The 27174-nt window shown below is 42.8% G+C and overlaps 1 protein-coding gene across 18 annotated transcripts; it reads right to left on the reverse strand.

The window, feature by feature from the left end:
* Nucleotides 1-703: 703 nt before the first annotated feature.
* TPM1 (tropomyosin 1) lies at nt 704-25290 on the reverse strand. 18 transcript variants are annotated; one of them, XM_075897662.1, is made up of 10 exons: nt 25048-25279; nt 24509-24634; nt 24195-24320; nt 15149-15282; nt 13470-13587; nt 12707-12777; nt 11827-11902; nt 11329-11391; nt 10977-11046; nt 704-1610 (listed from the first exon to the last, which is right to left on the reverse strand). In XM_075897662.1, the coding sequence occupies exons 1-10, from the start codon at nt 25159-25161 to the stop codon at nt 1528-1530; spliced, it is 981 nt and encodes a 326-aa protein (XP_075753777.1). In that variant the 5' UTR covers nt 25162-25279; the 3' UTR covers nt 704-1527. The 18 variants fall into 18 exon arrangements, with proteins under 18 accessions (XP_075753777.1, XP_075753776.1, XP_075753772.1 ...); XM_075897658.1 differs by lacking the exons at nt 704-1610; nt 11827-11902; nt 24195-24320 and adding exons at nt 5519-6827; nt 9158-9236; nt 12373-12448 and having other exon boundaries at nt 25048-25286; XM_075897656.1 differs by lacking the exons at nt 704-1610; nt 11827-11902; nt 24509-24634 and adding exons at nt 5519-6827; nt 9158-9236; nt 12373-12448.
* Nucleotides 25291-27174: the final 1884 nt, after the last annotated feature.

Here is a 27174-nt window from a genome sequence, read left to right on the forward strand (position 1 = left end):
AATATGCTAAGGCACAATTTTCAGATGTGTTCATTGTTGGTCCCCACCAGAGGTCAATGGGAGTTGTGCCACTGACTTCACTGAAAACAGAGTTAAGCCAAGATCAAGGCCTTTGAAAAGTCTGTCCACCAGTGGAGAGACAGGCCTGAGCTGTACAACTGGCTCAGAGTATGAGGATACACATCTTTACTGCCCAGTAAACTGACTGTGAAGTAACGTTTAACCTACCCAGAATGGTGTATTAGCAGTTGGTAAGACATGCTAATTTGAGTTGTAACCTATATCCCAAGAAGTCAGACAATTCAACTTAAAAACACTACCATACTTGGGTTTGAACCGACTTGTGTTACGGGCTATACTTGGGTTATTATTTGATTTAATTTTACAGTGAAGACAAGTCCTGACTGTGCTTGGCCTGGGAGATTTGGTTCTGACCAATCTCTAAGAATATACACACACAACAATCATTAAAAATTCAGAGCATTTTTATAGCACAATTTTTTTTTGAAGTGTAACTATTGTGACCCTCTAGCAATAGTGCAAACAAACCATAATGTTATTCATTTTGGCATTGTTTTCACTTTACTGTTAGAGAAAGTGGAAAGCCAACTTGTTCATATTGTTTGTACCAATGAGCCACAAGCATGCTCCACATAAACAAAAAGACTAAAAGATTAAAAATATAAATCACAGGACAGCAACATTTTAAAAAATGTCCTAAAATGTGCGTTTTATTCCATATCATTATACAATGTTTACATACAGGTATACTTTTAAAACTGCTCAACGTGTGTGTAAAATAAAGTGAGACAAATACCAATTTATAAATTCCCCCCAACTCCCACACAAATAAAATACATTTTAAAATAGTCTCCCAAATTTATGTTTTCTCCTGAATTTACTGAATCTTTCATTTCAACATGAAAAATACAATGGAATGGATACTCAAGTTGAAATGCTGACCTACACATTTGTAATGAGCTGCAAATACACAAAATAAAAACCAAAAAAGTCTTAAATATTTTATGTGGCTCACAAATCCTTGGTGTTATTGAATTAGCACAGCTCAATAAAACCCAGATAAAATAAATTACCATGCTGGATAAACTTGTGAATTGTACAATATCAAACAAAAGGCTACAGCCCGACCTTTTGTTCAAAGTAGCACCAGTACACACCTGATTTGTCTCTTCAGCGTTAACTGTCTTGTTAAATATATAGCTGGCACTTGAGGTGGGATACTCTGACACATCAAGGATTCCTGGACAAACTAAGCATGCTGGTGTTGCTGAACTCTCTACAAAGTGTAGGCAACATTACATTGGAAAATGGCACATTGAAACCATAATAGAATAGTTCAACCTGCTTATGGCTTGCCCACTTTGGTGTTTCCCTGACCCCTGCCTGTATTCAGCAGATGTTTCTGTGACTGTGATGAAACGAAAATGAAAACATGTTTAAGGGGTTTCATGGCAAGCAGGTGTAAAAAAAACAAAAACAGATATGTGGTCGCAGCTAAGGAGGTTTTCACATGTTGTTTAACTCCAGTAAAGTTTGATCCAACATCTGATGCATACTAAGGTTTTCTTCTTTGGCATGCGCCACTTTCTCTGTTACGGGATTAGAAAATCAAAATGTGAATAGCTGCTCTTTGGACACATCAATTATCTATACAGGAAGACATGCAATCACCACATGTAATGAAGGAGTTTATTATGATAAGATATGTGCATGCTCATTAATACCAATATTCCCAACCAAGACAACTAGGAAAAAGTCCAAACTAACAAATGAATTGCAAGTGATGCAAGTTTTGAACTGTTCTGCAGCTATATGTGTTAAAAAAAACCACACATTGCCAAAAAGATACTAGATTTATGTAAGTTCCAGAAGCCATGTGCTATGAGAATAAGATGATTTAAACTTTTTTAAGGAACATGGGGCAACAATAAATGACGGAATTTGTTAATCTGTATTTTTGGCATTTCTATACTGTTGAAGTCGCATTATAAATTCAGAACTTGCAGAGAATGAGAACAAAAGAACCAAAAAACTGAAATTAACAAGTTTTATCAGATGTTATAACAGCATTTTATTGGCAGTTAGTAGTTTTATGTTGCATGCACACTTTTTTTTTTAATAGAACAGTCATTTAACACTCTTACTTAATATAGTATGTGAGCACAATGTTCTGGTAGCAGGAAAAACAACTTTATTCTAATGCAAGCATACCTCTAAACTGATCAGGTATTTCCAAAAGGGGTTCCTATTTCAAAGCCGTTTTTTAGTCAATTACAATCCAATTTTATTGTAACTCAAAACAATGCATTACATTTCCAGACACAAAACAGCTGGGAATATATTTTATTCTGGTTTTGAAATCTGAATCTTAAGGTAATATTTTTCCTTCCCTAGTTACCAATAAAACTCTTAATTTGTGACATCAGCTAAAAAGGATTATGTTCTTTCTACAAAGAGGGGGGTTGGTTTTTAAAATATCAACTTTAACACAGGCAAACAAAGAATTTGTGACTGCTCCAAGACACTGCAGGAGCCTTATCAGATGGGTTATTTCTTCCACTTTTGCCCCAAAAGTGAATTGATCATTTCATCCATAAATTTACAGCCATTACAATATCTTGGAAATCAATTTACAGGTTTCTTGCATATTTCTACCTTGACTCATTCATTCTTGAAGAACTTCAAATTAAGTTTGTTTAGACACAACTAAGTTTATTCACACTAAAATTTAATCCTCATTCAATGCCAGCTTTAATTCATTAGTTAGGCGACTGTTTTGCTCAAGTTGCTGGTAGAGCTGGTCTGTACAGTCAGCAAGCAGGTTAAAAGAAAAAGAGAGGCAGAATGAACAAAGATTAGACAGAAACAGGAGAGCAAAGAGTTAATAAAGAAACTAGTCACACAACAGACAGTTCAGTAGTTACACATTAAAGAAATGCTTTACCTTAGGAATCCCTTTATATTCTAGTTTTCTGATGACTAAATACCTACTTCAAAACCCAAGAAAACAGCTTACGATCTATAAAGAAAGGACTTCTCTAAGGCCCCTTGTGTGGGGTACGCTTGTGAGTCAGGAAAAACAGAAAAAAATAGGACAACTTCTATGAAATTCCCAGTGAAGCCACATGAAATATAGTATAAACATCCTAGCCTGAATTCACATACACAAGCAATGTACATAGGCTTTGCTTGTTTTATGAATGTCATTGAGTCCTTGCAAATGCAGAAGAGGTGGCAAAAATCATACTCAGTACTAGCTAACTAAAAGCAATAGTATAATCAGCCTTCCCTGCAGCAGAAAAGCATTAGTCAACAGCATACTATTTTGGCTCAGTCCAAGTCACACGGAAATCACTGGAACTTTTCCACTGAGTCTTCCACTAGAGTTTTGCCATTGAGTTCAACAGGAATTTTCTCAAGCCCTAAATGCTTCCCTTTATTGCATAATTTGGTAGCTGAAATGATACTTTAGAAAGAGAACATTTACTTCTCAACTACTGACAAGTTATGAAGCCTTTCAACTGGACTAAAAAACCCTTCTGACAGCTTTCACAAAGTCATTGCGAGTTACAGGTGAATATGTTACTTGAATATGGAAAAGGACTGTCAGTAGTTTTCAAGATTGGACAAAACAGCAACAGCTACCATATATTTCAGATATTAAATCCAGAAAGGGAAATTCCATGAAGTTGCATTCAGTTTCTCTTTCATTTTTGTGTATTTTTATTGATAGTTTGGTGGTGAATTCTGAGCCCGGTCGAGACAGGTTTCTGAACGTGCTTACGCCACAAATTATTCAGCTGGGGAGAACCATCCATTTTGTTTCTTTTACCCTCCCTGATGCTTTTCCACTAGAACAAGCGTGGGGAATCTTTTTTGTGTGGGTTGAGAGAAAAAAAAAATACTCCCCCCGAGCTCTAGCCAATGAGGGTTGGGGGGAGAATCGAGTTTACCCCCAGAGCTGATTAACTCTTCTGGGGGCCTAGAGCTAGGAGACTTTGTGGGGCCTCCCTATGCTCTGGAGTGGGACAAAAATTAGGCATTCAGGTGTGAGGGAGAGGGTGCTGGGGAGCAGGACTGAGCTGGGGGTGAAGGTACAAGTTAAGAGGTAGGGTGCAGGAGCAAGGTGGTGGTGTGTGGTCTGGGCGGGAGGGAGGCTGAAGGAGTGGGCTCAGGGTAGGGGTGGGAAGGGGAAAATAAGGGCAGGGGATTGGGTTGCACTACTCTCCGCTGCTCCCATTGGCCATGCTTTTCAGCCAAGGGGAATGACGGGGCAAGGGAGCAAGAGTGCCTGCAGGGAACGCTTCCCTGCAGTGCACAGAGCCAGTTCCTTCCCCCTGCCAAGCAGAATCCACCGGCTGGATCAAAGGACGTCGAGAGCCAGAACTGGCCTGCAGGCTACAGGTTCCCCACCCTACGCTAGAAGGTAGGGGTCCAGCCCCACACAAAGATGGCAAGGCCAAGAAACAAATGTGTCTCATTGAAGAAGTGCATCCTACAAACTATCACCAATTGTTCCTCCTGAGAGCCCAAGCTCCATTAACCAGAGAATAAGATCAGAGGATAAATCAGTACACCGCTCCCAGACTGCCTCAGTTCCACTCTTATTTCCTCTTTGCCCACTTCAATATTTTATATTAAAACATACTTGGAAGCAGTACCCAAAATCTAGATGTAACTAAGCTTCCATTCCAAATGCCAAAATGTATTTAGCATTATACAGCCAATAGTATGTTACAATTTGAATTATAATCTGAATGTTTACCTGCATTAATCGAAACCAAAGTTATATAAATCATTGAGGTAAGGATTCCCAATCTTTGTACCCAAATTAGGACTAGACCTAAAATAACTAGTTGCGCAAGGGCATAGTCAAATCTGAGCTTTTTCTAATAGGCAGTAATGTGGGTGAACAAACAGACATAATGATATGATGGGATAGCACAAGCAGAAGTTATTAAAGAAAGGGGGAGAAGTTATTTCCAACTCTATTCAAAATGTGGTGGGAGTGAGGAGATATACCTATCTCATAGAACAGGAAGGGACCCTGAAAGGTCATTGAGTCCAGTCCCCTGCTTTCACAGCAGGACCAAGTACCATCCCTGACAGATTTACCCCAGATCCCTATATGGCCATCTCAAGGATTGAACTCACAACCCTGCATTTAGCAGGCCAATGCTCAAACCACTGAGCTCTCCCTCCCCCCAATTAATTAATTGGGAAAAACAGCAGGGAAGGATGAAGGAAGCATTTTCAAGCTTCATGGAGGATTGCAACTAAAGGCAAGAATTAACAATATAAATGAAAAAGCTCTGTATGAGGATATTTGGTGGTATCTTTTTAACAGGAATGAAAACATAGCCACATTAAAAAGTGACTGTTTTACAACTTTTAAATGGACCACCCTCAAGTACATTGACCAAAGCTTATTAACATTTTGAGCATTGGCACTTTAGCAACAAAATCAAATGAAAGGAATACTTAGTAGTCAGTTCAGTTTAAATTGATATTCACTTTAATGTAAAGCTAGTAGAGAAAAAGGACTTTTTCCATTGTGAAGGAAATGAAGTTAAAATAGTTACAATGAATATAAGTCCTCCTGAAGCAACATTAAGGCTCAGTTGTACATTACAGTAGGAGAGCAAAAAATGTCTATCTTTAATGTTTTATCTTTAAAAGGAACCCTGTCAGGTCAATCTGAACCCAGCATTTAGGTTTTGTCAGACAAAACTTTATAAAATCTGGTATCAATGGAAGCATTTTACTTATATATGAAAATGATTTAACAATTAATTCCAATTATAAGAATTTTTTGTTCAGATTTAAAACCATTCCTCTGAAATCTCTGCAATTCAGATTTGAAGGTTTGCACTAGCTGTCTGTGACACTCACTAAGAATAAAAGTGAAATTATTGTATTTTAATTTCCCCTGTGAAATGTAAAAAGTAAACTATTAGCACCTATGGTGATAGATGAATCAATTTTTTAAAATTCCATAATCCAAATTGTTAATGAACACAGATAAGGACATTTGGTTATCCTATTCCGGGAGGAAAACAGATTATCAAGTGAAAAATCCTATAAAGGATCTTTTACTAGAAGTTAAACAACAAATTTATATAACTCAGGAAGTCTTCCACATCAAGACTTCAAACTGGTGGGAAATTTTGGACTCTAGAAAAACATAACTGTCAAGCATTTAAAGGGCCAAACTGTCCTCAGCTGTATTCCCACGACCAAATGACCCCAGTGAGAGCTATGTCCTTGCAGATTTTGGCCCAACAATAAAAGACTCTAAAAAATCCCAGTAAGTCTAAGAAAGTCATATAAACTGAATTTTAATTTGAGAGAAAATGAGGACTACATGACAAAAGCAACCAATTAAAGATAGCCAAGAATAGCATTGTTACAGCCTGGTATTTTTCATTTTGCTACTTTGTATTGTTGATTCTCTGGCAAGATGTTTGCGGGAGTCAGAAACGGGGGGAGTGTGAGGCAGCAGAAAAATAAAATAAAAAATAAATCCCTAATGCAAAAAAGCAGATCTTTAATTTAAATAAATAAAAGGCAAAGGAATAGCAAAAGGGATACAGCTCACATAGTGGGATGTTTATTTTACATTAAAAGAAGTAGAGTTTCTGTACAATAGAAGGCACAAAGAGAGCAATATCCTCAGCCAGGATGCTAAAAAGGAAGAATAAGCTGGAGGATAGGACAATGAACCCGTGAAACATCCAAGAGCTTGTAAAGACGGTTTATCCAGCTTGATGAAGGTATCTTTGGAGAGGTGAAGCAAAGAAATTTATCTGCATGAAGATAAAACGTGGGAAATAAAAGTGGCATAATAGAACTCAAAAAGCAGCAGCAACAGCACAGTGAACGCAAACATGCCAAGCTGATTACTAGAGAAATATCACACCCCACCTCCTTTTGGAACATTATAGAAGTGCCTTCATTTAAATATATATGGAGAAATGTATTTAGAGTTGAGTCTCAATTCCTGATTTTTTTCCATTTGTTAAACTCCATTTATGAAAAAAGTTACCTATAAAGTCAAAGCCAATTACAGAAATGCAGATATACTTATGAAATCGTCAGTGTATGGCACTGCATCAGATTTTAAGCCTACTTTCAAACTGAAAATCTCCCCAATTAATGCTATTCTACAATAGTTTGCAAGAAGACGTTGCATGCAAGTCACTGCATGCTATAAATGAAGATAACGCTGTTATAGTCCTACAAACTACCAGAATATTAGGGTGATAAATCACTGTGTGGAATTGTATTTCTGGGCTTAGAATCAAAACATACAAAAATGGTATTAGATCACAACCAGAGTTCTAATGCTTGAAAATTAGAAAAAAGTTAAGCGCGGGGGGTGGAGAATGTAAAACCTTCAATACATGCAAAGAACATTGTTGGCTCTAATCCAGGGAGAGGAACCTAGGGTCCAGGGCTGGTTCTGGCCCATGAAGCTTGGGGTTCTCTCCTCCTTCAGTGGAGGGAAGCAGCAGAAAGCTGGTACTAAAGACTCTGCCTGGCAGGGGGAGGAAGCCGCGTACCCCCTTCATGCCCGGCTAAGATAACAGCAGTGCAAGGAAGTTAGCACAGAGCCACCTGTGTGTCCCGCCACTCCCAGGAGCTGCACCAGGTAAGCTTCCCAAAACCCCTTCCTCCTTCCCAGACCCAACCGCCCAGCCCTTTCCTGCACCCTATCACCGGACCAGATCACCCCAACCTGTTCTCCAGAAGCCCCCTCCTACAAACTCCTCATTTTGGCCCTAACACAGAACCTAGGAGTGCCCACAAAATCTACTAGCCCTGGGCCCCCAGAGTTAATATAGTCCTGGATGGGCAGGAACTCTGACCCTCAGCGCCCCCCATCTTGCGTGAGCGAGGGGAATGTCTCTTCCCCTCCCCCCCGGCCTGGCTTCTCTGTTGGGAGCCTGATCAGTGAGGGTTTTATTTTGTTTCTCACTTGTATGTGGTCCCCAACTGATTTTTCTGTTGGTCGGTGGCCCCGAACCCCCCCAAAATCTTCCTCACCCCTGCTTTCACCAAAGGCTAAAGCTCACTGAAAACGCGTTGACCTCTGAAACTGAAGTGTAGAAATCGAAAGTAACATCAACAATTAGGTATGCTTTAGACTCGTGGTGTCCAACCAGTTCTGGAGCAATAGTGACTACTGCTATAGCAAACTAGCCACACTCAACCGGCTAACTAACAACATGTGGCTAGCATATTGGACACCACGGCTTTAGACAGAGCCGTGAGTATTCAGGTTTTCTGATCTCAAGTTTAAAAACTTAATGCACATGCGTTATTAATATAGGGAGGGGAGAAAGAATGTGAAGATTTCAGTATAGTAAACTTCTGTTCAATGTTTCAAAGCACACATGAAGATTCAATCTACTTGAAACAACACTATGCCACCGAAGACACTGTTCTGTCACACCCTGTGTAACCTGCAATGTTACCACTTCTTGGTTGTTTTTTTTTTTACTAAAAGTAAAAACTTCTGCCCTTTAACTCAAGCAATACTCCACATTTCTGCCACCTTTTCTCTCAAATTACTTTATTTCACCATCACCAAATGTGTGAAGGTTTATTTTTCAAAACTTTTCACGGCAACAACCCACATCCCAAATAGAAGTGACATTCTATTAAAAAAAAAAAGATCTAAAAGTTCACTATGACAAAATGGAAAACATTCTCTATAGAACTCTGTACGGCATGTACGGAGATTCGTATATTTTGGCAACTTCAGAATGATGAGCACCGTAGAAACTCTTGAACAGAAGTGAACTCAAAAGGGGAAAGTAAAAGAACTAGCAAAGAGAACCAAGCCAGACAACTGCAAGGGGAAGAGGGTTTATGGATACAAAAGAAAAGGGTATAAGTGAATTGATAAACCAGCCTTGCAAAACTGTCCGGACATTTACCAGACCAGGCACAATACTTGTCCACCTGTTAGCATGATGAAGAAAATACTAACAATGCTTTAACACCGAATCACATCCATTCAATTTATTCCCCACCTCCCAAAGAGTGAGCAAGTATAATTTTTGCAAGGCTGTAATGGAACAATCATGAGGGTAAAGAAGCAGGTGCAGGCACGGGCTGAGAAGGCATTTACATGGAAGTCATATCATTGAGAGCGTGGTCCAGCTCCTCGCTGATTGCTTTGTACTTCAGTTTCTGAGAATATAACTCATCTAACATTCACCAGAGAAGGCAGAGGTGAAAGGGAATGGAGAATGAGCAGGTGATGGGAGGTGAAGGTAGTGGCATGGGACACCATCCGGAAACAGCATCAAGAAAGGGAAACAGTGCACAGAAGGAAGTAGCATGGCAGGCAAAGAAAGCAAACAATATATACATTAGAAAGGAATATAAATGGTGAAAAGCTTTATGTGAAAAGTCAATTAAAATGACTGCCTCATCAATAAGCCAAGCTGAGATACAAAGCTAAAGAAAATAAAGTGTGAAAAGAAAAAATAATTCCCATTTCCCTACACTGTATTTAGCTTGCTTTATACATGTTGTGTGTATGCAATAAGCTACTAGACAGCAACAGAGGGAAGAGATTTGAAAATGGTGCTTAGGGAGAAGAGGTGTTTCGCTTCCGCCTTTAAAAGGTGTTTTGGGTTTTGTATAATGTCATACCCTCAGGCTTTTCCAGAGGTTTAATTCTTCCCAAGCATCTTAATTTTCTTCTCTCTCTCTCTCTCTCTCTCTAATTTTTCTAACTGAGAAAGTGACCATAAATAAAGACCTCTCACACCAAGTTCACTTCTTATATCAAGCAATTACACTTCTTACAATATTTAATTTAAAGTTAAAACAATGTTAGGAGTAAATTTCATATAGTTTAATCTTTAATTACAAAGCACGACTGAATTCTATTCTCAAGATAAAAGAGCACCTTACTACAATTCTGATTCGGGATGTAAAATCTCATTTAATTAATTAAATGGTTAAATATGCTTGTTAGCTGATTGAATGGAGGGAGGTGGGGGCAGGGACTGTTCCAGCCTGCTGGAGCAGCCCCCCTACCTGTTATAGCTGGGCTGGAGTGGCCCCCATGAAATAGGCAGGAGCAGTTCCAGCCCAGCTCCTTCCTTTCTCACATTGGGCTACCTCAAGCAGGGTTGGAAGCATCAGCAGTAGAGAGGGAAGGCTGCCAGCTCCTAGTCTTTCCAGGCTCATGGGCTGGGTACTGGAAGCAGCAGTAGTGGAGGTGGGGAGGGCTGACAGGCAGCAGGCTTTTGGCTGCCACTTCTGTACCCAACCCCTCCCCATGCAAGGATGCAGACTCCCAGGCCGGGCAGTGGTCTGCTCCCAGGTAATGGTTAACCATTACCTGGTAAGCATCACGGTTAAGGGTGATGTTTATTAGGTGACTGGCTACCTGTTCACATCCCTAATTCTGATTGCCCTATAAATCAAATTTGGGGAATTAAATAGGCTGTGCTCCTGTATGTGTAAATAAGCCATTAACTTAAATTGCCGAAAATAGCCACTGTTCTATGCAGTGAAATAGTTGCCCTGACCTGCACTTGTCTCCGTCATAAACTTGACATTCCTCATTACAACAAACAACATACTACTGGTTGCTGATATTTTGAAATAATTAAAACTACCATATTCATACCATGTGATCATTTTCCTTATCTGAATATTGAAATAGAAGAGTTTAAAGAAACAAAAGTCTTAGAATATCAAAGAAAAAGAAACAGGCAAGAGCAAAACATTGTCCAGCTAAAAAGTTTAAATGAGTAATAAATTTGGATTGGAAAATACTTCATTTATTTATAGTCTTATCCTGTCCATCCTTATTTTCATGGGACTAGTCACATGAAATAAAGATTTGTAGGACTGGGCACTAGATGAAGCCCAGGAGCGAATATCAGCTTTGCATTCTGCAGGAAGTGTGAAAAATAAAGCAGTCATACCTTCTAAGTCGTCGATGCTTTTCTCTAGCTTGGTTACTGACCTCTCTGCAAATTCAGCACGGGTCTCAGCCTGGAGATAAAAAAACATGCAAGGTCAAAAACTATATACGACACACAACTTTCATAGTATTTACAAATGCAAAGGCAGAAATGATATGGGAAAAAGTTCTGTACAATGACAGGATAATAGGAAATAGATGTAAAATCAGAAGCATCCTTCAATGTTATCTAGTGCTCTGTAGCTTTGATTCTGGCACCTAACATTATGCCATTTTCCACCCTGACAAGTTAATTTCACATTTATCAGAGAAGTATTGTAAGATCCATTGATACAGGACTGCTCTAATTTTACCTCCTTCAGTTTGTCAGTCAGGATCTTAATCTCCTCTTCATATTTGTCTTCCTTCTGTGAGTACTGTAATTAGAAAGGGCATGAGATATCAGACCAAACATTCCCTATGTGAAAATACAGCATATATGACAATCTTACATTGTAATGATATACCAGTCCTAGTGTTGGATGTACTTCATTTTATCTTTCAAGACATAACCATCTTGCTTTCATTTATTAAAAGGGCCAATTTTTTGCCCAAGTAACTCTGGACAACATCTGGTACTATAACGTTAAAGGAGGACGAGTTGGAAAAAAATTAAACATCTTGGCCCACAAATTGCATTTCATAGCATATAAAATGTTAAATAACACTGATGGATAATTAATTGATATGTATATTTAAATACCATTATGTACTTGGATTAATGTACCAAAAGCCTTGCTGAAATACAGTGTAAACATTTAAGGAAAATGAATAAAAATCCAGGCCATTGGGGTTTTAAGGCTCTAGCCTACCTTTTCAGCCTGAGCCTCCAGCGACTTCAGGTTGTTGGTCACAGTTTTCAACTCCTCTTCAAGCTCAGCACATTTGCTATTATTTTGGAACACAGGCAGGAAAGGGTACAGGTGGGCAATCAAGCCAAAGAAATAGAAAAAAGGGGGAAGAATTTGAGAAAAATGAAAACTGAATAACAGAGCAAAAGAACGGCCTAAAAAGCAGCTGAATCCATCGCAGACTGAGAGCAATTAATTACAATGCCAGAATTTTCTTTCAAAAAACAAAGCCCATTACAAACCAGTTATCTATAGCATCAGGCTTACTTGGAAGTACTGACAGAATTTGTAAATAGAAGAAGATAGTTCAGCTTCTTTTTGGCTGCCAAAAGATCAGTTGTAAAAGGTTAAATAAAACAGACCAAAGAAAGCCACCAAAGCAAGATGCAAAGAGAGTAAAGAGTGCAGTGAAGGTTCAGTCATCATTACTGAGTGAACTACTGGGCTATGAAAGCTCGAAGACTTGGGTTGCAGTTAAACCTAAAAACTGTATATTAGTATCAGTACCTTATCCTCTGCAGCCATTAATGCTTTCAAGGTTTGATCCATTATTCTTAATTGTTCTTCCAGCTGTCGGACTTGGCTGTTAGTGAACATATGAAATGCACAAAAGCCATTCACAAAATCAGTGTGCAGGTAGGACATGCAGTGACAAAAACACACTCGCCCCCCCCTTACACACATTTACTTTGGTGTTTAACATTTATCTCAATCATTACAGTAAATGAGCATAACATAGCTTGGAGCTGAACACAAAGAAGTGTACTGCCAACTTTTCATGCAAGTACAATCACCGTCTTGTAGCATCTCACACACCTGTCTGGGAAGTCACAGCACTTACCCTTCTGAGAGCTCAGCCCGTTCCTCGGCACGCTCCAGATCACTCTCAATGATCACCAGCTTACGAGCCACCTAGAGGAAGACAAATAAGACGAAAACAAAACAAAATCACACTATATGCTAGTTCAGCCAAAGTCTTGCATATTCTACATACAGGGACAATACATTTCTCTCTGAATTACTAATTCAAGGAAATCCATTGGATTCCTGGCTGCACTAGACCCTTGCTACATATATGGGTCTGAGTACATCACCTGACCAGATTTTTCATGTCCCCAACTTCCATTCATCAACACGACAGCTTAAAAATAAGTTTTCCTTTTTATAGCCTCTCTGAAAATAGCTGCGATTCTTCGTTCCCTCAGCCATTTTGGAGCAATCATAGCTGGCGCAGCATCATCTTGGTATGCGAAGTCATGATATCACATATCAGGATGATGGACAGGCCAACATGTCTGTGCTATTATTGGCCATTTTTTTGTGCCATTTTATCAAATATGGTTCTGTGTAGTGCGCTACTCTCTGCTATGGCATTAACACAGATCTCCACTCCTACTGTCCCGTGGAATATGAGTCTGTATCACATCTTAGACAAAGCACAGTCTTGCCTCTTGAAACACTTAGGACCTATTTCTCTGGGAACGGAACCACTCTCTTACTGACAGAGATGCTTGTGACCTCTTGTACTTGAAAGCAAACAAAGGAGAAAAGCATAATCAAAGTCTGTAAGGCCTCAGCTCTTTGATATGCACTCAGGAACAGACCTCTTCATACTTGCGGTCAGCCTCTTCAGCAATGTGCTTGGCCTCTTTAAGCTGGATCTCTTGGATTTCCATTTTCTCCTCATCCTTCTGGGCTCTGTTCTCAATGACCTTCATTCCTCTGAAAGACAGAAAAATTAGGCAATACTAGAGTTAGTGCTTCCTTGTTTTTCTCCAGTCCCTCCACCATTTTCAGTGCCTCTTTCTATGACAATGGAATGAGCTGGCTGCAGTATGCCCGAGAGGTCGTTCTATTCGATAGAGTGTGAGGCACAACTGCTCATCTCTAGCCCTGGCGACCTGCGTGCTTTCATACAGAAGGCTGAGAAGAAACTGATGGAGTCTGAGTTAAACAGAAGTGGTTCGTTATGCCGCTTGCATAACTGAGCATTGCATGAAAGTTTGTAATCAGCAGCCTGACCACACTTTTCTTCAATCCAGTGAAAGTGTTCCCTTCACTCAAAAGTGAATGACAAAAGGGACTTGCTTCTGGTGCCCTCAAAAGTGACAAACAATATATAGCATAAGACTCAACTCTCTAGCACTGCATGTTCAAATCTCTGCTGGGTATTTTTCTAAGGTAGAAATCAGAGTTCTCTGTAATCTACTGTATCTAGACCTTAGAACCTAAAGTCCTTTCTGATCCAAACAAACAAAACCTTTTTTTCAAGAGCCAAGATTTGCCCCACTATGCTAAACCAAAGTTCCCTTTCCCAGCTGTTGTGTAATGTGTGACTGCATTATAAGTAATGGCATAGAATGAGCCTGAAAAACGTGTAGTGATCATTTCAGATGAACGACACTATTATATCAGGGGTATTAAATATAACTGTACAAGTCTACAGGTGGGATTTTCAAAAGCACTTAGTCCTTGGGCTCCTAATTCACACAAGTGTTTTTGAAAATCCTAACTCAAATCCCTATTTGGACCAACTGCTTCTCTGCCCTTCCTCAGCCACAAAAGCACAAAACAACATTAATGCACCAAACATATGACCAGACAGAGCAGCAGTCTCTTTACAGGCTTGCTAGTCTCTGGGTGGGCTTTCTAGTTTGATGCTCAGGAGAGAGACAGGCTAGAGTCCCCCATCATGAGACTAAGTGTGAAACATCACCACCGAACTCCAGGCTCTGGATGGATACAAGAGTTTGGGGTTGTGATTAACTTGGGTCTCCCAACATGGAGCACAACGTATCAAAAGCCAAAACACCAAGCCTAATGGTCACAGAATATCTGAAAAGCATTACCTCAAAACCAGATGTATAAACTGGGGATGTAAAATCCTATTTAATTAGTTAATGGGTTCAATATAGTGTTTAAGCAGTTAACTGATTACAGGAGGAGTAGGCAGGGGGCCATTCCAAACCAATTGGGCTGGTATGGCCCCTCCCCCACAGGTACTGGTTAACTGTTACCTGGTAAGCATCACTCATTTAGGGCGATGTTTACTGGGTAACAAGTTAATCAGTTATCTGTTCACATCCTTAATATAAACCAGGACTAAAGCCTGCATGTTCCAGATGTCCCTCCAGATAAACTGTAATTGAGCGACATCAGCACACATGAAGGCACAGACGATTACATGCAATCAGAAGGCATAAAAGAGTGGTTAATTTATTTGTATCTATCCCACATCTGGACAACACATGTCAAAAAAATACCTGAACTAGGTTATACTCACCTTTCACTCTCATCTGCTGCCTTCTCAGCCTCCTCCAGCTTCTGCAGAGCAGTTGCCAAACGCTCCTGAGCACGATCCAGCTCTTCCTCAACCAGCTGGATACGTCTGTTCAGAGAAGCTACATCGCTCTCAGCCTAAGGAAAAGAAGTGAAGAAAATGAATCCATAATACAACCTAAGAGTTTTCTTTGGTAAAGAGTCATGTAGATGGTTTTAGAACAACAGATGGGAGAATGTAGTAAAACAGAACACTAGTCTAACTGATTAAGTGGCTAACAAATAGTTTTTCTTTCTCTATAGATGCACACATTCACTTGTGTTCTCTCTCTCGCTTGCTCCTTCCTTCAATTAACTATGCAGCTCTCTCATAATGGAGGACAACAGATTGATCTTTCACCTTACATGAAGTACCTACATACTGTAATGGTGCCCAAGAAAACTCAAGTTTACAAAATAGTTTTGTGAGTAATGTTTATTTTTTGGTTACTACGTATCCAGTTTGCACACATTCTCAGATTACAGAGATGAGAATCTTTGTTTAAAACACTGAACAATGTCAAAGTTACATTGTGTCTGTTTTACTCATAACAACGTATCATAGGAATATTAAGAATTTAAATTCTATATCTTCTACCTATAATGCCCTTATTTTAACAACAGAAGTTGCTAAACTTGAACTTAAGAAAGGCTAAAAGCAGTATCTCCATGACAAGGTACAGAGGAAACACTCAAAACTACAACACGAGGGTGAGGGTATTTGCAGATATTCAGCACGCAAAAAGAGTGACTAGCATATTTAAAAAACAAACAAACATGGAGTACTGGATAGAGTTTTGTTCACAGGAAGAGATACAATGCTAAAAAACAAGAGTCTAGCTTATGTTACTGTATCACAAGAATACTGGCCTCACTGCATTTGGATACATATTTTAATAATACTATCTGAATATTACCCTCAGCTTTGCTTTGCTTGCATTAGATATTTGCTTAATCTTCTGGTGTAACATATTTACATCAAGTCTATGTGCCTCTTATCTTTACAAGCTTTCACACTGACATTTTCCAAGCTACATTTGTTTTAGTCACAGAGTAAGTACTGTGACAGCATTTTGTAAACAACTCCCTTATGAAGACTTATTGTTTCCAAAACATATGAAGGGCAGTAGAATAAAGGGTTACTCTTTTAAAAGGAAAATTACTTCCAGGAATACAAATGACTTTTAATGCACTGAAAACTATTTCAATATTTAACTTAGCTATAACAAGAAAGCGTGAATAGGGTACTTGGCATTGCATCTAACTGAAAATACACATTTATTTCATGGCAAAGGTACAAGATAGTGCCTTTTTGCAATTAAAGATTTTAGAATCCATCATTTCCAGCCATAACAACATATGGGCTGTGTCTACACTGGCCGCGAGTATTTGCGCAAGAACAGTGACATTCTACTGTATGAAATCAGTGGTTCTTGCGCAAATACTCTGACGCTCCTGCTCAGGGATAAGTCCTCTTGTGCAAGTATTCTTGCACAAGAGGCCAGTGTAGACAGGTAACATCAATTTCTTGCGCAACAAAGCCCGATGGCTAAAATGGCCATCGGAATTTTCTTGCGCAAGAGAGCGTCTACACTGGCACGGATGCTTTTGTGCAAAAGCAAATCTTTTGTGCAAAGGCACATGCCAGTATAGACGCTCTCTTACTCAAATACTCTAACACAAAAACTCTTGTGTTTAGAAGAGTATTTGCGCTAAATCTTGCCAGTCTAGCCGTAGCCCATTTGTATTATAATACTGCCTAGGAATGCTTGTCATGGACCACACTGTGTGAGGTATACATGGCTGATGTACTGCACAGCAACTATCCTTTAATGCATAACTGCCACTAGAATGAATGAAATTATGCACATGCACAAGGGCACAGTTCTCTAATCTATTTGAAGTCAATAGGAGCAATAGGACTGCAGGACCAGGGCCAAAAAATATAAAATCCCTATGTAGGTATTACCTCCTGTTGTATTCTTTTCCTAGCCACAAACTGCAGAACAAAGGACTCTCACTTACAGCCAGAGGTTTTATGAAAAGCACATGGATATTTTAATTTGAAAAGGACTTTTTATGGAGGTAGGGGCATGCAAATGTTAAGTCTAAAAACACCTTGGGAAAGTGGCAATTGTACAAGTTAATAATTATGTTTAAACGGTTCTTAATGTGACAGAGCATACAACATACTTAGGAAACACAGGATGATTAAAGTTCAAGTTCTTACTTCCTGCTTTACTCAACAAGAGTTTACCAGCTATCCTTATAAGGCTCATGTTATTCTGCTGTAGAGCAGGACTTCTGTCCTTGTATGGTAAGAAAAGAAAAAATTACCAATGACATGGAGGGGCACTCCCGTGGCTAATAGATAAACACAACCTTTTGCACTGGTGCCAGAACATTCACTACATACTGCATACTTTTACAGTGAGAGAAGACTTGAATAATTTACTATTGTGTATTAATTATTGTTGTTCAATGTAAAGATTTTGTTTTCTAGCTAATCATATAATAGATTGGGGTGGAGTGCAAAAAGTATTATTTAATATGGTCACTAGCAATGTATAAGAAGAATGGAAACTTTTAAGAAACTAGCAGTCAGTGAGTGGGACAAGAAAATAAGACTGGTTTAGTGTTTAAAAGTTGTAAGCTAGGATACTACTGCTTGACTAGAGCTATAGTTTTTTTTTTATTGTTTGCGTATCTGTACTTTGCACAAAAGAAAAAAAATCTAGCTGGTCACATGCCATACCAGCCAAGCAATACACTATGGAAAAGGTCATGTAGACTGCTTAATGCAGTTCACTCTCTGGGAAGAACGGAGTCAGATTGCAGCTTCAGCATGGGTCCTTATTTCACATATCAAAGCCACATAATTAGATGTGCCCATCAGTTCTATGTTCTCCAGTTAGTCACATCACCGCTCACTTCATATCAAAGGAACTAAAATTCTGGAGAATTTCCACTATCTAAATAAAATATTCCTGCAAAGGAAGAAAACCTTTAACTTCCTCTAATGACAATACTGGATGAAATAGCTAATACCACTGGTATGGATCTGATTCTGCTTCCAGTGAAGTCAGTAGCAAAAGTGCCAATGTTTTCAGTATTATAAGATTAGACACCCCATAATTTAGTAGTAAAACTAGATATAGACTTCAAAAATTCCATAGTAATCAGCTATTACCTCAAATAGGAGAAATCAGGGTCCTTTACTCCAAGGGATCATCTTATTGTTCTCAAATTCTTCAAAGAGGAATCCATGTTTAAGGATGTTTAAAATGGGAACTATTAAATTAACAAAACTATGACATGATCTGCCAATATTTGAAAATGGTATGTAAAGTGACCTGTGAGAATGTAAAGTACTGTTCTAGAATTTGAATAAGCCATCACTGTTGTCTCTCAGAAGGCCATCTGCAACCAATCAGGAAGCATTCCACTTGCTGATGGATATCAGATAGCAGGGTTTGTGCATTTACTGCCTAGAATAGAACACACACAAAATTCCAGATTATAGAGAAAGGCAACTAGAGACCCTACAATCAGTTTTTCTATTGTAATGAAAAAATGAATGCTGATATCTTTGTTCTTTTATGTCACTTTTCTATAAACACTGAAGACACAAAACATCTATATACTTTTTGTATGTGGGAAACTTTAGGTAGAGATACTAAAAACATTAGCAAAGGTGAGTGACAAATGAAAGAACAGAACTCCCAGTCTCTTGCAGTTACCAGTAGACAGAAGTCTCAAGGGATAGCTGTGTTAGTCTGAAACTTTAAAAAACAAGTAGTCCTGTAGCATCTTAGAGACTAACAAATACTATATATTATATATATATAGTATCATGAGCTTTTGTGGGCAAAACCCACTTCCTCAGATGAGCAGAATGGAGAGAAAAGGGGGAACCTCACAATTTATAATAAAAAAAAGACAAAACTACATCCCTAGACACATACTGAGTAATGCGCCCTCCTTTTCTGTAATTCATTCCATATAAAAACCTGAGCAAAACAAATATTACTTTAAGGAGTATCCTGGTTCCTACTTTTTATTCCTAAGCCATTCACTGATCTTTAAACCATTTGCTGGCCTGAAAAAGTGTGTTCATTTTAGAAAGAGGAAGGATGGCTAGGTAAGGCATTACACCCTGGGCCTCAGCAGGGTTCACATCCCTGGTCTTCTACAGACTTCCTGGATGACCTTGTGGAAATCGTTAGTCTCTCTGTGCCTCAGTTACCCAACTGAACAGAGAATGGAGATAACAGCACTTCTACATCACAGAGATGCTGTGAAGATTAATATATAAAAGACTGCTAGACTCTGATACTATTGTGCAACGGAGGTCATATAAACGCCTTAGATACACAGATTTGTATAGCATTTAGAGACACTGTGGCCACTGCTCAGAACTGCATAGTTAATAGTAATAGAGATGTAGCCGTGTTAGTCTGGTCTTGCTGAAACAAAAGACAGGACTAAGCAGCACTTTAAAGACTAACAAGATGGTTTATTAGGCGATGAGCTTTCGTGGGCCAGATCCCACATCCTCAGATCAAATTGTGGAAGAAAATTTTCTTGTTTTCTTGTCTAATAAACCATCTTGTTAGTCTTTAAAGTGCTGCATAGTCCTATCTTTTGTTTCAACTGAATAGTCAGGCCTTCAGTTCATAGTCACCCAAGCAAAAGTAACCTGAATTTCAGAAGAGCTGAGCACTTACCTCAATAGGAACTGTAGATACCCAGCACTTCAGAAAATCAGACCACTTATTCAGATGCCTAAATATGAATTTAAAACCTGACTGTAAGCACCCACCTCTGAACATTTTGTTCGGTGTTCCTTAGCACAAACATCTCTGCTAGACAATCAGCATAAATTATGCTAAAATATCTTCATAATCTTTTATTTTTAAACTTAACATTTTATACTAATAGCCACAATTATCTAGTATTTATCTGAAATCCAAACCATATTTGCCAAAAATTATATTTGTCTTGAGTTTGTCTTAAGCCTGATGTTTACACTCATCAGATAAAAATGACTCTCACTGAAATGGAATTTCAAGTAACCATTTTGTTAAAGAAACCTGTCAGTGAAATCTCTAACCCAGAAATCTCTAAACCTAGGAAAAGGATTGCAACCAACAATTACTTCTAACATTTACAACTATTCCTATCATCTACAGACTGCTGTACATCATTGATCGCAGCTCTGAAAAACAGACTATCCTCCCAGGAATTAAGAGGGAATCACAAACACTGGTGCTAAACCATCTTGTTAGTCTTTAAAGTGCTACATTGTCCTGCATTTTGCTTCAACAATGGAATTGTGATTATGAAGCCTCATTAGGCCACTGAGCAGAAGAACACAGCCCGCAGCAAACGCCTGCAAGTGTAAAAACTGTTTTCAATGGAAAGGCTGCACCGTGCCCTGGCCTCGCCCCTAAAAGGAGGGTGGGGAAGGAGGAACAGCGGGCAGCCTCCAGGTATCATTTATTCTCTCCCACCATCTGCGAGACGTCTCTCCAGACCGCTCTTCCCCCCACACAGCCCCGGCAGCGCTTCCCTGCCCCCAGTCCCGCAGCGGCCGGCAAGATCCGCCAGCAGGCAGAGGGGATCGGGGCGCGCCCGCAGAGAAGGGGAAGGGTCTGGGCGCTGCGGTACCTGCTCGCGCAGAGCCCGCTCCTGGTCCAGGGCCCGCTGCAGGCTGCCCGCCCGCTCCTCGGCGCTGTCCGCCTGCTGCTGCAGGCTCCGGATCTTCCTCCGCACCGCCTCCAGCGAGCTCAGCCCCGCCATGGCCCCAGTCCCTGCGCTGCGGCTCGCCTCCACCCCGCCCGCCTCGGCCCCGGAAGTTCCCCCGCCTCCCCTGCGTCCTCCCTCCGCTGCCCCGCGGGCTGGGCCAGGGGCCGGGCAACGGAGGGGCGAGCAGAGAACCGCGGCGGGGCTCTGCAATGGGGCGGGAGGGGGGACCCCGGGGGCTCTGCAATGGGGCGGGAGGGGGGACCCCGCGGGGCTCTGCAATGGGGCGGGAGAGGGGACCCGGCGGGGCTCTGCAATGGGGCGGGAGGGGGGACCCGGCGGGGCTCTGCAATGGGGCGGGAGGGGGGACCCAGGCGGGGCTCTGCAATGGGGCGGGAGAGGGGACCCGGCGGGGCTCTGCAATGGGGCGGGAGGGGGACCCGGCGGGGCTCTGCAATGGGGCGGGAGGGGGGACCCAGGCGGGGCTCTGCAATGGGGCGGGAGAGGGGACCCGGCGGGGCTCTGCAATGGGGCGGGAGGAGGGACCCGGCGGGGCTCTGCAATGGGGCGGGAGGGGGGACCCAGGCGGGGCTCTGCAATGGGGCGGGAGGGGGGACCCAGGCGGGGCTCTGCAATGGGGCGGGAGGAGGGACCCGGCGGGGCTCTGCAATGGGGCGGGAGGAGGGACCCGGCGGGGCTCTGCAATGGGGCGGGAGGGGGGACCCGGCGGGGCTCTGCAATGGGGCGGGAGGGGGGACCCGGCGGGGCTCTGCAATGGGGATGCGAAGGACACGCACCCAGGCGGGGCTCTGCAGGGGGGGCAGGGCTATATGGCCCGTGCACTAAGGGGGGGCAGGGCTATATGGCCCGTGCACTAAGGGGGGGGCAGAGCTATATGGCCCGTGCACTAAGGGGGGGCAGGGCAATATGGCCCGTGCACTAAGGGGGGGGGGCAGGGCTATATGGCCCGTGCACTAAGGGGGGGGGGGCAGGGCTATATGGCCCGTGCACTAAGGGGGGGGGGGCAGGGCTATATGGCCCGTGCACTAAGGGGGGGCAGGGCTATATGGCCCGTGCACTAAGGGGGGGGCAGGGCTATATGGCCCGTGCACTAAGGGGGGGCAGGGCTATATGGCCCGTGCACTAAGGGGGGGGCAGGGCTATATGGCCCGTGCACTAAGGGGGGGCAGGGCTATATGGCCCGTGCAGTGAGCGGGGCAAGCACTGGAGGCCGAACTGGCCGGCGGCGGGACGCTAGACAGGCCGGGGTGCCCGTCTGCCTCCATTCATGCAGGGGCGCTGCGGGGGGATGTGACTAACCGGCCGGGCTGCGAGGGGCGACAGCGCCATCTGCCGCCCACATGGAGACCTACCGGTCCCTGCTCATGGGCGCGGGGAGGGAGCGGGACGGGCGGGGCCTGAAAAGTTTCCAGCCCAAGTGGGTGGAACGCCAGGGGCTGTTAGGAGGCGCCTCTTGTTTGGTGCCTTTTCTTCCCCTCCCTTCCCTGCATCGCAAAGCGATGGTGACCAGCAGCCGGGGCCGGGCCGCTCCTCTCTCCCTCCGGACAGATCTCTCCTACAGCTTGGACCTATGTGCAGTATGAGGAATACTTCGAATAAACGACTTGTGCTCCAAACATACTCTGCAGATCTGCTTCCCTGCAATCCCTTTTCACAACAGGGGACACTGTATATAGGAGGGAACCAAACTGCAGAGCAGTTTTTAAATCTCTGCCTTTTTGTCTTGAAGAGAAAACAAGCCAGGCATCTTAGCTACCATCTGTACCTTCTCCATGCTAATTCCAAAATGGTGTTTTCCTTCTAGTAAAGGAAAATGGCATCATGACTGCATAGGAGACATCTTTCTTTTCATAAAGGGAATCTAGTAACATTTCTCTCCCCTCTCCTGCCTTCATCTTTAGGCAAGCTATTTCCAAATAGTTTGCATACTTTTCCTTATAAGGAATATCTCCCCTGGATCTATATGCGGCTCTTTTGAACAAATTAAATAAACGTCCTGCTGGAGATCTGCCCCTCATCCATTTAGCCTTACACAGAAAAAGAAAGACATCTGATTCATATTATATAGACTCTCTCTCTCTCTCTCACACACACATCTTAAACTAGAAATCAATTGTACAGTCTATGGTAGGGACAGAAACATTTTTTAAAAAAGCAAATAGAAATTTGTTGTACATTTCACCTTTCAAAGTATTTTCCCTGCACCAAAAATAGTTTGATTCATCAGCATATTTAAAAATCAGTCCTAATTTTATTCTTTTTTGGAGATTCATTTTAGAAGCTGAGGAAAAAAAATAATAATCTAATCCTATAATTCAGAGGTGAAATTCAATTACAGGGAATTGAATCCTAGAGTTGTGAGAGGGAACTGGACAAAAATCTGTCGAAATGCTAAATTTGTATGTACTACATGCATGAAACTATTTAATGCTTGTCCAGGAGCAAACAGGTGGGTGAGATGAGGCTTGGGGTGGGGTGCAAGTTCTCTCACTACCATATAAAGCACTGAGCTATATATAACACTCAGCTTACTCTCTGGATCTCTATCCTACTGATTGCAGACCTAGCAAGTATCATCTTCCAGGCTGATTTTCATGCATAAGGCTGTCTTATCCTTTGATGGGTGAGTTATTAACCCCAATTATCTCTAGACATTTAAATCTAGGAGACAAGGCCTTCAACTCAAGAACCACTGAGTTATGGTAACCTGATCTGTAGTACTTCAGTGTTTTGTACCCCAGTAGGTAGCTGTGTATATGTTTAAAAGACCCCATACTAAGAGTAAAACAGCAATCCTTACTATTCTTGGCCTATGGAACAACAGATGTAACTAACTCACTTATAAAAACATCTTTAAATGACTGCAAATACTTTTCAGACATAGGAGAAATAGTATTCTTTCCCTCTTTCCTCTGCCCCCTTTTAATCATCTAAATACATATCCCACCCTTTACTTACAAGTTCTAGTAGACAGATGGATACACATGAAATGCACATGTGCTGAGTGAGCAGAAATCCATGTCAGTGCCTTTGATGGTGTATACACCTCATGCAAGAAGTCAGTGTGGTTTCATCTCTGACCAGCATGTGCCTGGCCCCTACAGCAAGCAAGTCCCTAGGGTGCAGCAGGCCCAAGCATAGGCAGCACAGGCCTGTTTCCTGTGCAGAGGGAGCAGGAAGTGGGAGGGTGGGTAGAGAGGGTGTTGTGTGTGTGTGTTAGAAAAGGGGGCAGGGGGCTCACTTACATCTGCAGCCTTTTTCTCAGCCAGTTCCAGCTTTTCTTGGGCATCTTTTAGGGACTCGGAGTATTTGTCCAGCTCATCCTCAGTGCCCTTCAGCTTCTTTTGCAGAGCCACCAACTCGTCCTCCAGCTGTGAGATGGGTGGAAAGTGGTGGGGAAGGAAAGGGGAGGAGGGAGGGAAGGTGCAGCAGGCAATGTGATCGCGCAAAGGAGAAGTGTGGGTGCAGAGGGACAGAAAAGGACAGACGGACAGAGAGAGAGAGAGAGAGAGAGAAAGAAAAAGTTAATTCCCTTTTGCTCTTGGCAGAGGCACGCTACCTTGGTGGCCGTCTCTTCTGCTGAGAAGAGGCTTTCCTCAGCTTTGTGCAGCTCCTCCAGCACTTGGTCCCTGGTATCCTCGGTCACACGCAATTGTTTTTCGAATTGCACAATGTCCTCCTCAAGCTGGGCGCACACAGAGGAAATACAACGAACGCACTGATACAGGTCTGGGGATTGCCCATCGTCCCGCCCCCGACCTCCCGCTAAATGCAGTTACACCTGGCACAGAACTGCGACTCCGTCCAGGGTAGAGTGCAAGGCGCCCGCAAAGCAGCCCCGCGTCTGCAAGACGGGATCGCGAGGCGCGTGGGCTGCCCCGCACCTCGCGAAATCACAGCAGGGCTGGGGGCCGCCGGCCGGCTGCTGCTGCACGCCTGCCCCCGGCTCTGCACGCCTCCCCCCGGAGCAGAGCGCCTGTTAAGCCTGGCCCCGTCTCCCTTCCCCTCCAACCGCTCCTGCGCTCCTGGGAACGCTCAGCGGGGTCGCGGGGGAGCCGGGAGCCGGGGAGGGGGTAGCCCGCGCGGCCAGGCGCCGACCTGCTTGCTCCTGTCCTCCGCCGCCTTCTTGTCCGCCTCGGCTTGCTCGGCTCGGTCCAGGGCGTTCTCCTTGTCCAGCTTCAGCATCTGCATCTTCTTCTTGATGGCATCCATGGCGGCGGCGGGCTAGGGCAGGCGCGAACTGCTGCACACGGGGACGGGACGGGCTGCGGAGGCGGGTCTGTGCCGGGAGCCGGGCTGCAGTGCGAGCGCCGGGCGGCAGCGCCGCGCAGATATGTACGTTCCACGGGGGCTGCCTGCATTCCTGGAGCCAGCCATCCAATACTTTTTTTGGAGAGGGCTTTTCTCCCCCCGCCCCGGCCTGGTCCCTACCCCCTCGCTCTCGCTCCCTGCCTTCCCCCGCCCGGAGGCTCCCATTCGCCGCCGCCTGCCATTTGACGGTGGATATGACTATATATGGGAGCCGATGGGCTAGGCGCGGACCGCAGGGGCAGAGATTTGCGCCTGTGTCTGAATACGCGCGGCGGCGCGTTTGCTGCCGCGGCTACTGGGGCGCGGGGTGTTGCACGTGCGATGCTGGAAGCCGGGGCCGGCTGTCTGCAGGGACCGGAGTTATGTCAGAAATGCCCATTCTGCAAAGTGCTGGCTCCATGGCGCGCCTGTCTCCTTCCCAGCCCAGAGCCTCCCGTACATCCCAGCCTCAGAGCACGGGGACCCTTCTGAACTTTTCTCCAGTCCCTGTAACCACACACACCTCTGGGCTGGGGCGGGCTGAAGTCTGGAGGGCTCCGGCGGTGTGTGTTTCAGTCTGACAAATCCAGTTTCACTCAGCTTTAAGGAAGCCCCCCCAAAGCCTCGAGGCACAAGAAAATTCAACAGGGAGGTAACAGAGCTGGTGAAACTTTGGTCGCGTTTGCCCTCTGAGCAGACAGGAAGTCATTTTTGCAACCAGAGCTGGATCTGATCATCTTCTGGAATCTGGCTTATTACATTTCTGTGGGTACTGACAGATTTGGGGGAAAGGTGTGGGGAAAGAGGGCCCACTAAGGGGTTAATTTTCTGCATTATAAAAATAAATTCATTTAAAATATTTCATTTACTGGGAACACATTTGTAAAAATCATCAGCTGATCTGATTGGATAAAAAATTCCTAATGGAATATAGGAGATTGTGAGCTCTTGTTCTGTATTTGTACGGTGCCTAGCATAATCCAAACTAGGACCTCAAGGCACTACTGTAATATCAATAATAGTTTCAGTAAAACATGAAGTATTACATTGAGGTCTTAAATCAGAGGTCCACAACCTTTCGGGGTTGCCGGGCGCCCGGGGGCATGGCGTTGGGGACCACTGCCTTAAATAAACATACATATTTTCTTCCCACATCCCCTCTGATTTTTTTTACAGTTTTCGTATTTGTTTTCTCAGTGAGCAAGCATCACGGCAGCCAAACACCCAGAAAAAAGAATGTTGCAGCATCATGATTTCAAGGAGGAGGAGTTTGCTCATAATGTATTTTATCCCCTCTCCCCATCCAATAATTTGCAACCTGTAGTATAGGATATATGGACTAGTCCCTCTGCAAATAGCTGAGTTGATAAGGCTGACCAAACAACTTGTAAGCACTTCCAAGCTCTATCATATTCCTCTCCAGTATTTCAGCACTATCTGAAATGTATATAGGATCTGTAGATAGCCTAAGTTAGAAATGAGAGACTCAAGCAATCCTGAAAACATTTTAAAATGATAAATAATAAATGAGGACTTTTTTTCCTAGTGTGTTTTTCCATAGTGAAATAAGGTGTTCTGTCTCATTCACACAAGCAGCAAGATACAGCAGGATCTCTTGGTCCCTGACAAACAGACATGTCTTTTCTCACAATTTAAGACAGTAAACTGTGCTGTATGCAGAAGTGCATGATCTGCAGCATTTGCTTTCCTAAAGGTGGCAATGAACCAACTTCATGCAGCATTTGTTTGCATGAAGGAATTTTAGTAGAAAATTCCTCAATGATGGTAAGGCTGGTTCAGCTGAGTCAGTGTTAGCCATAGCATAGGCCAAGCTCATAGCTTCCAGCATGTTTATCTGCTGCAAGGGTGATCGGATGTCCCTATATTATTGGAACTGTTCCACGGTTAGGGGCTTTGTCTTATACAGGCAACTCT

The sequence above is a fragment of the Pelodiscus sinensis genome, chromosome 14 (genome assembly GCF_049634645.1).
Source record: "Pelodiscus sinensis isolate JC-2024 chromosome 14, ASM4963464v1, whole genome shotgun sequence".
Taxonomy (NCBI): Eukaryota; Metazoa; Chordata; order Testudines; family Trionychidae; genus Pelodiscus; species Pelodiscus sinensis.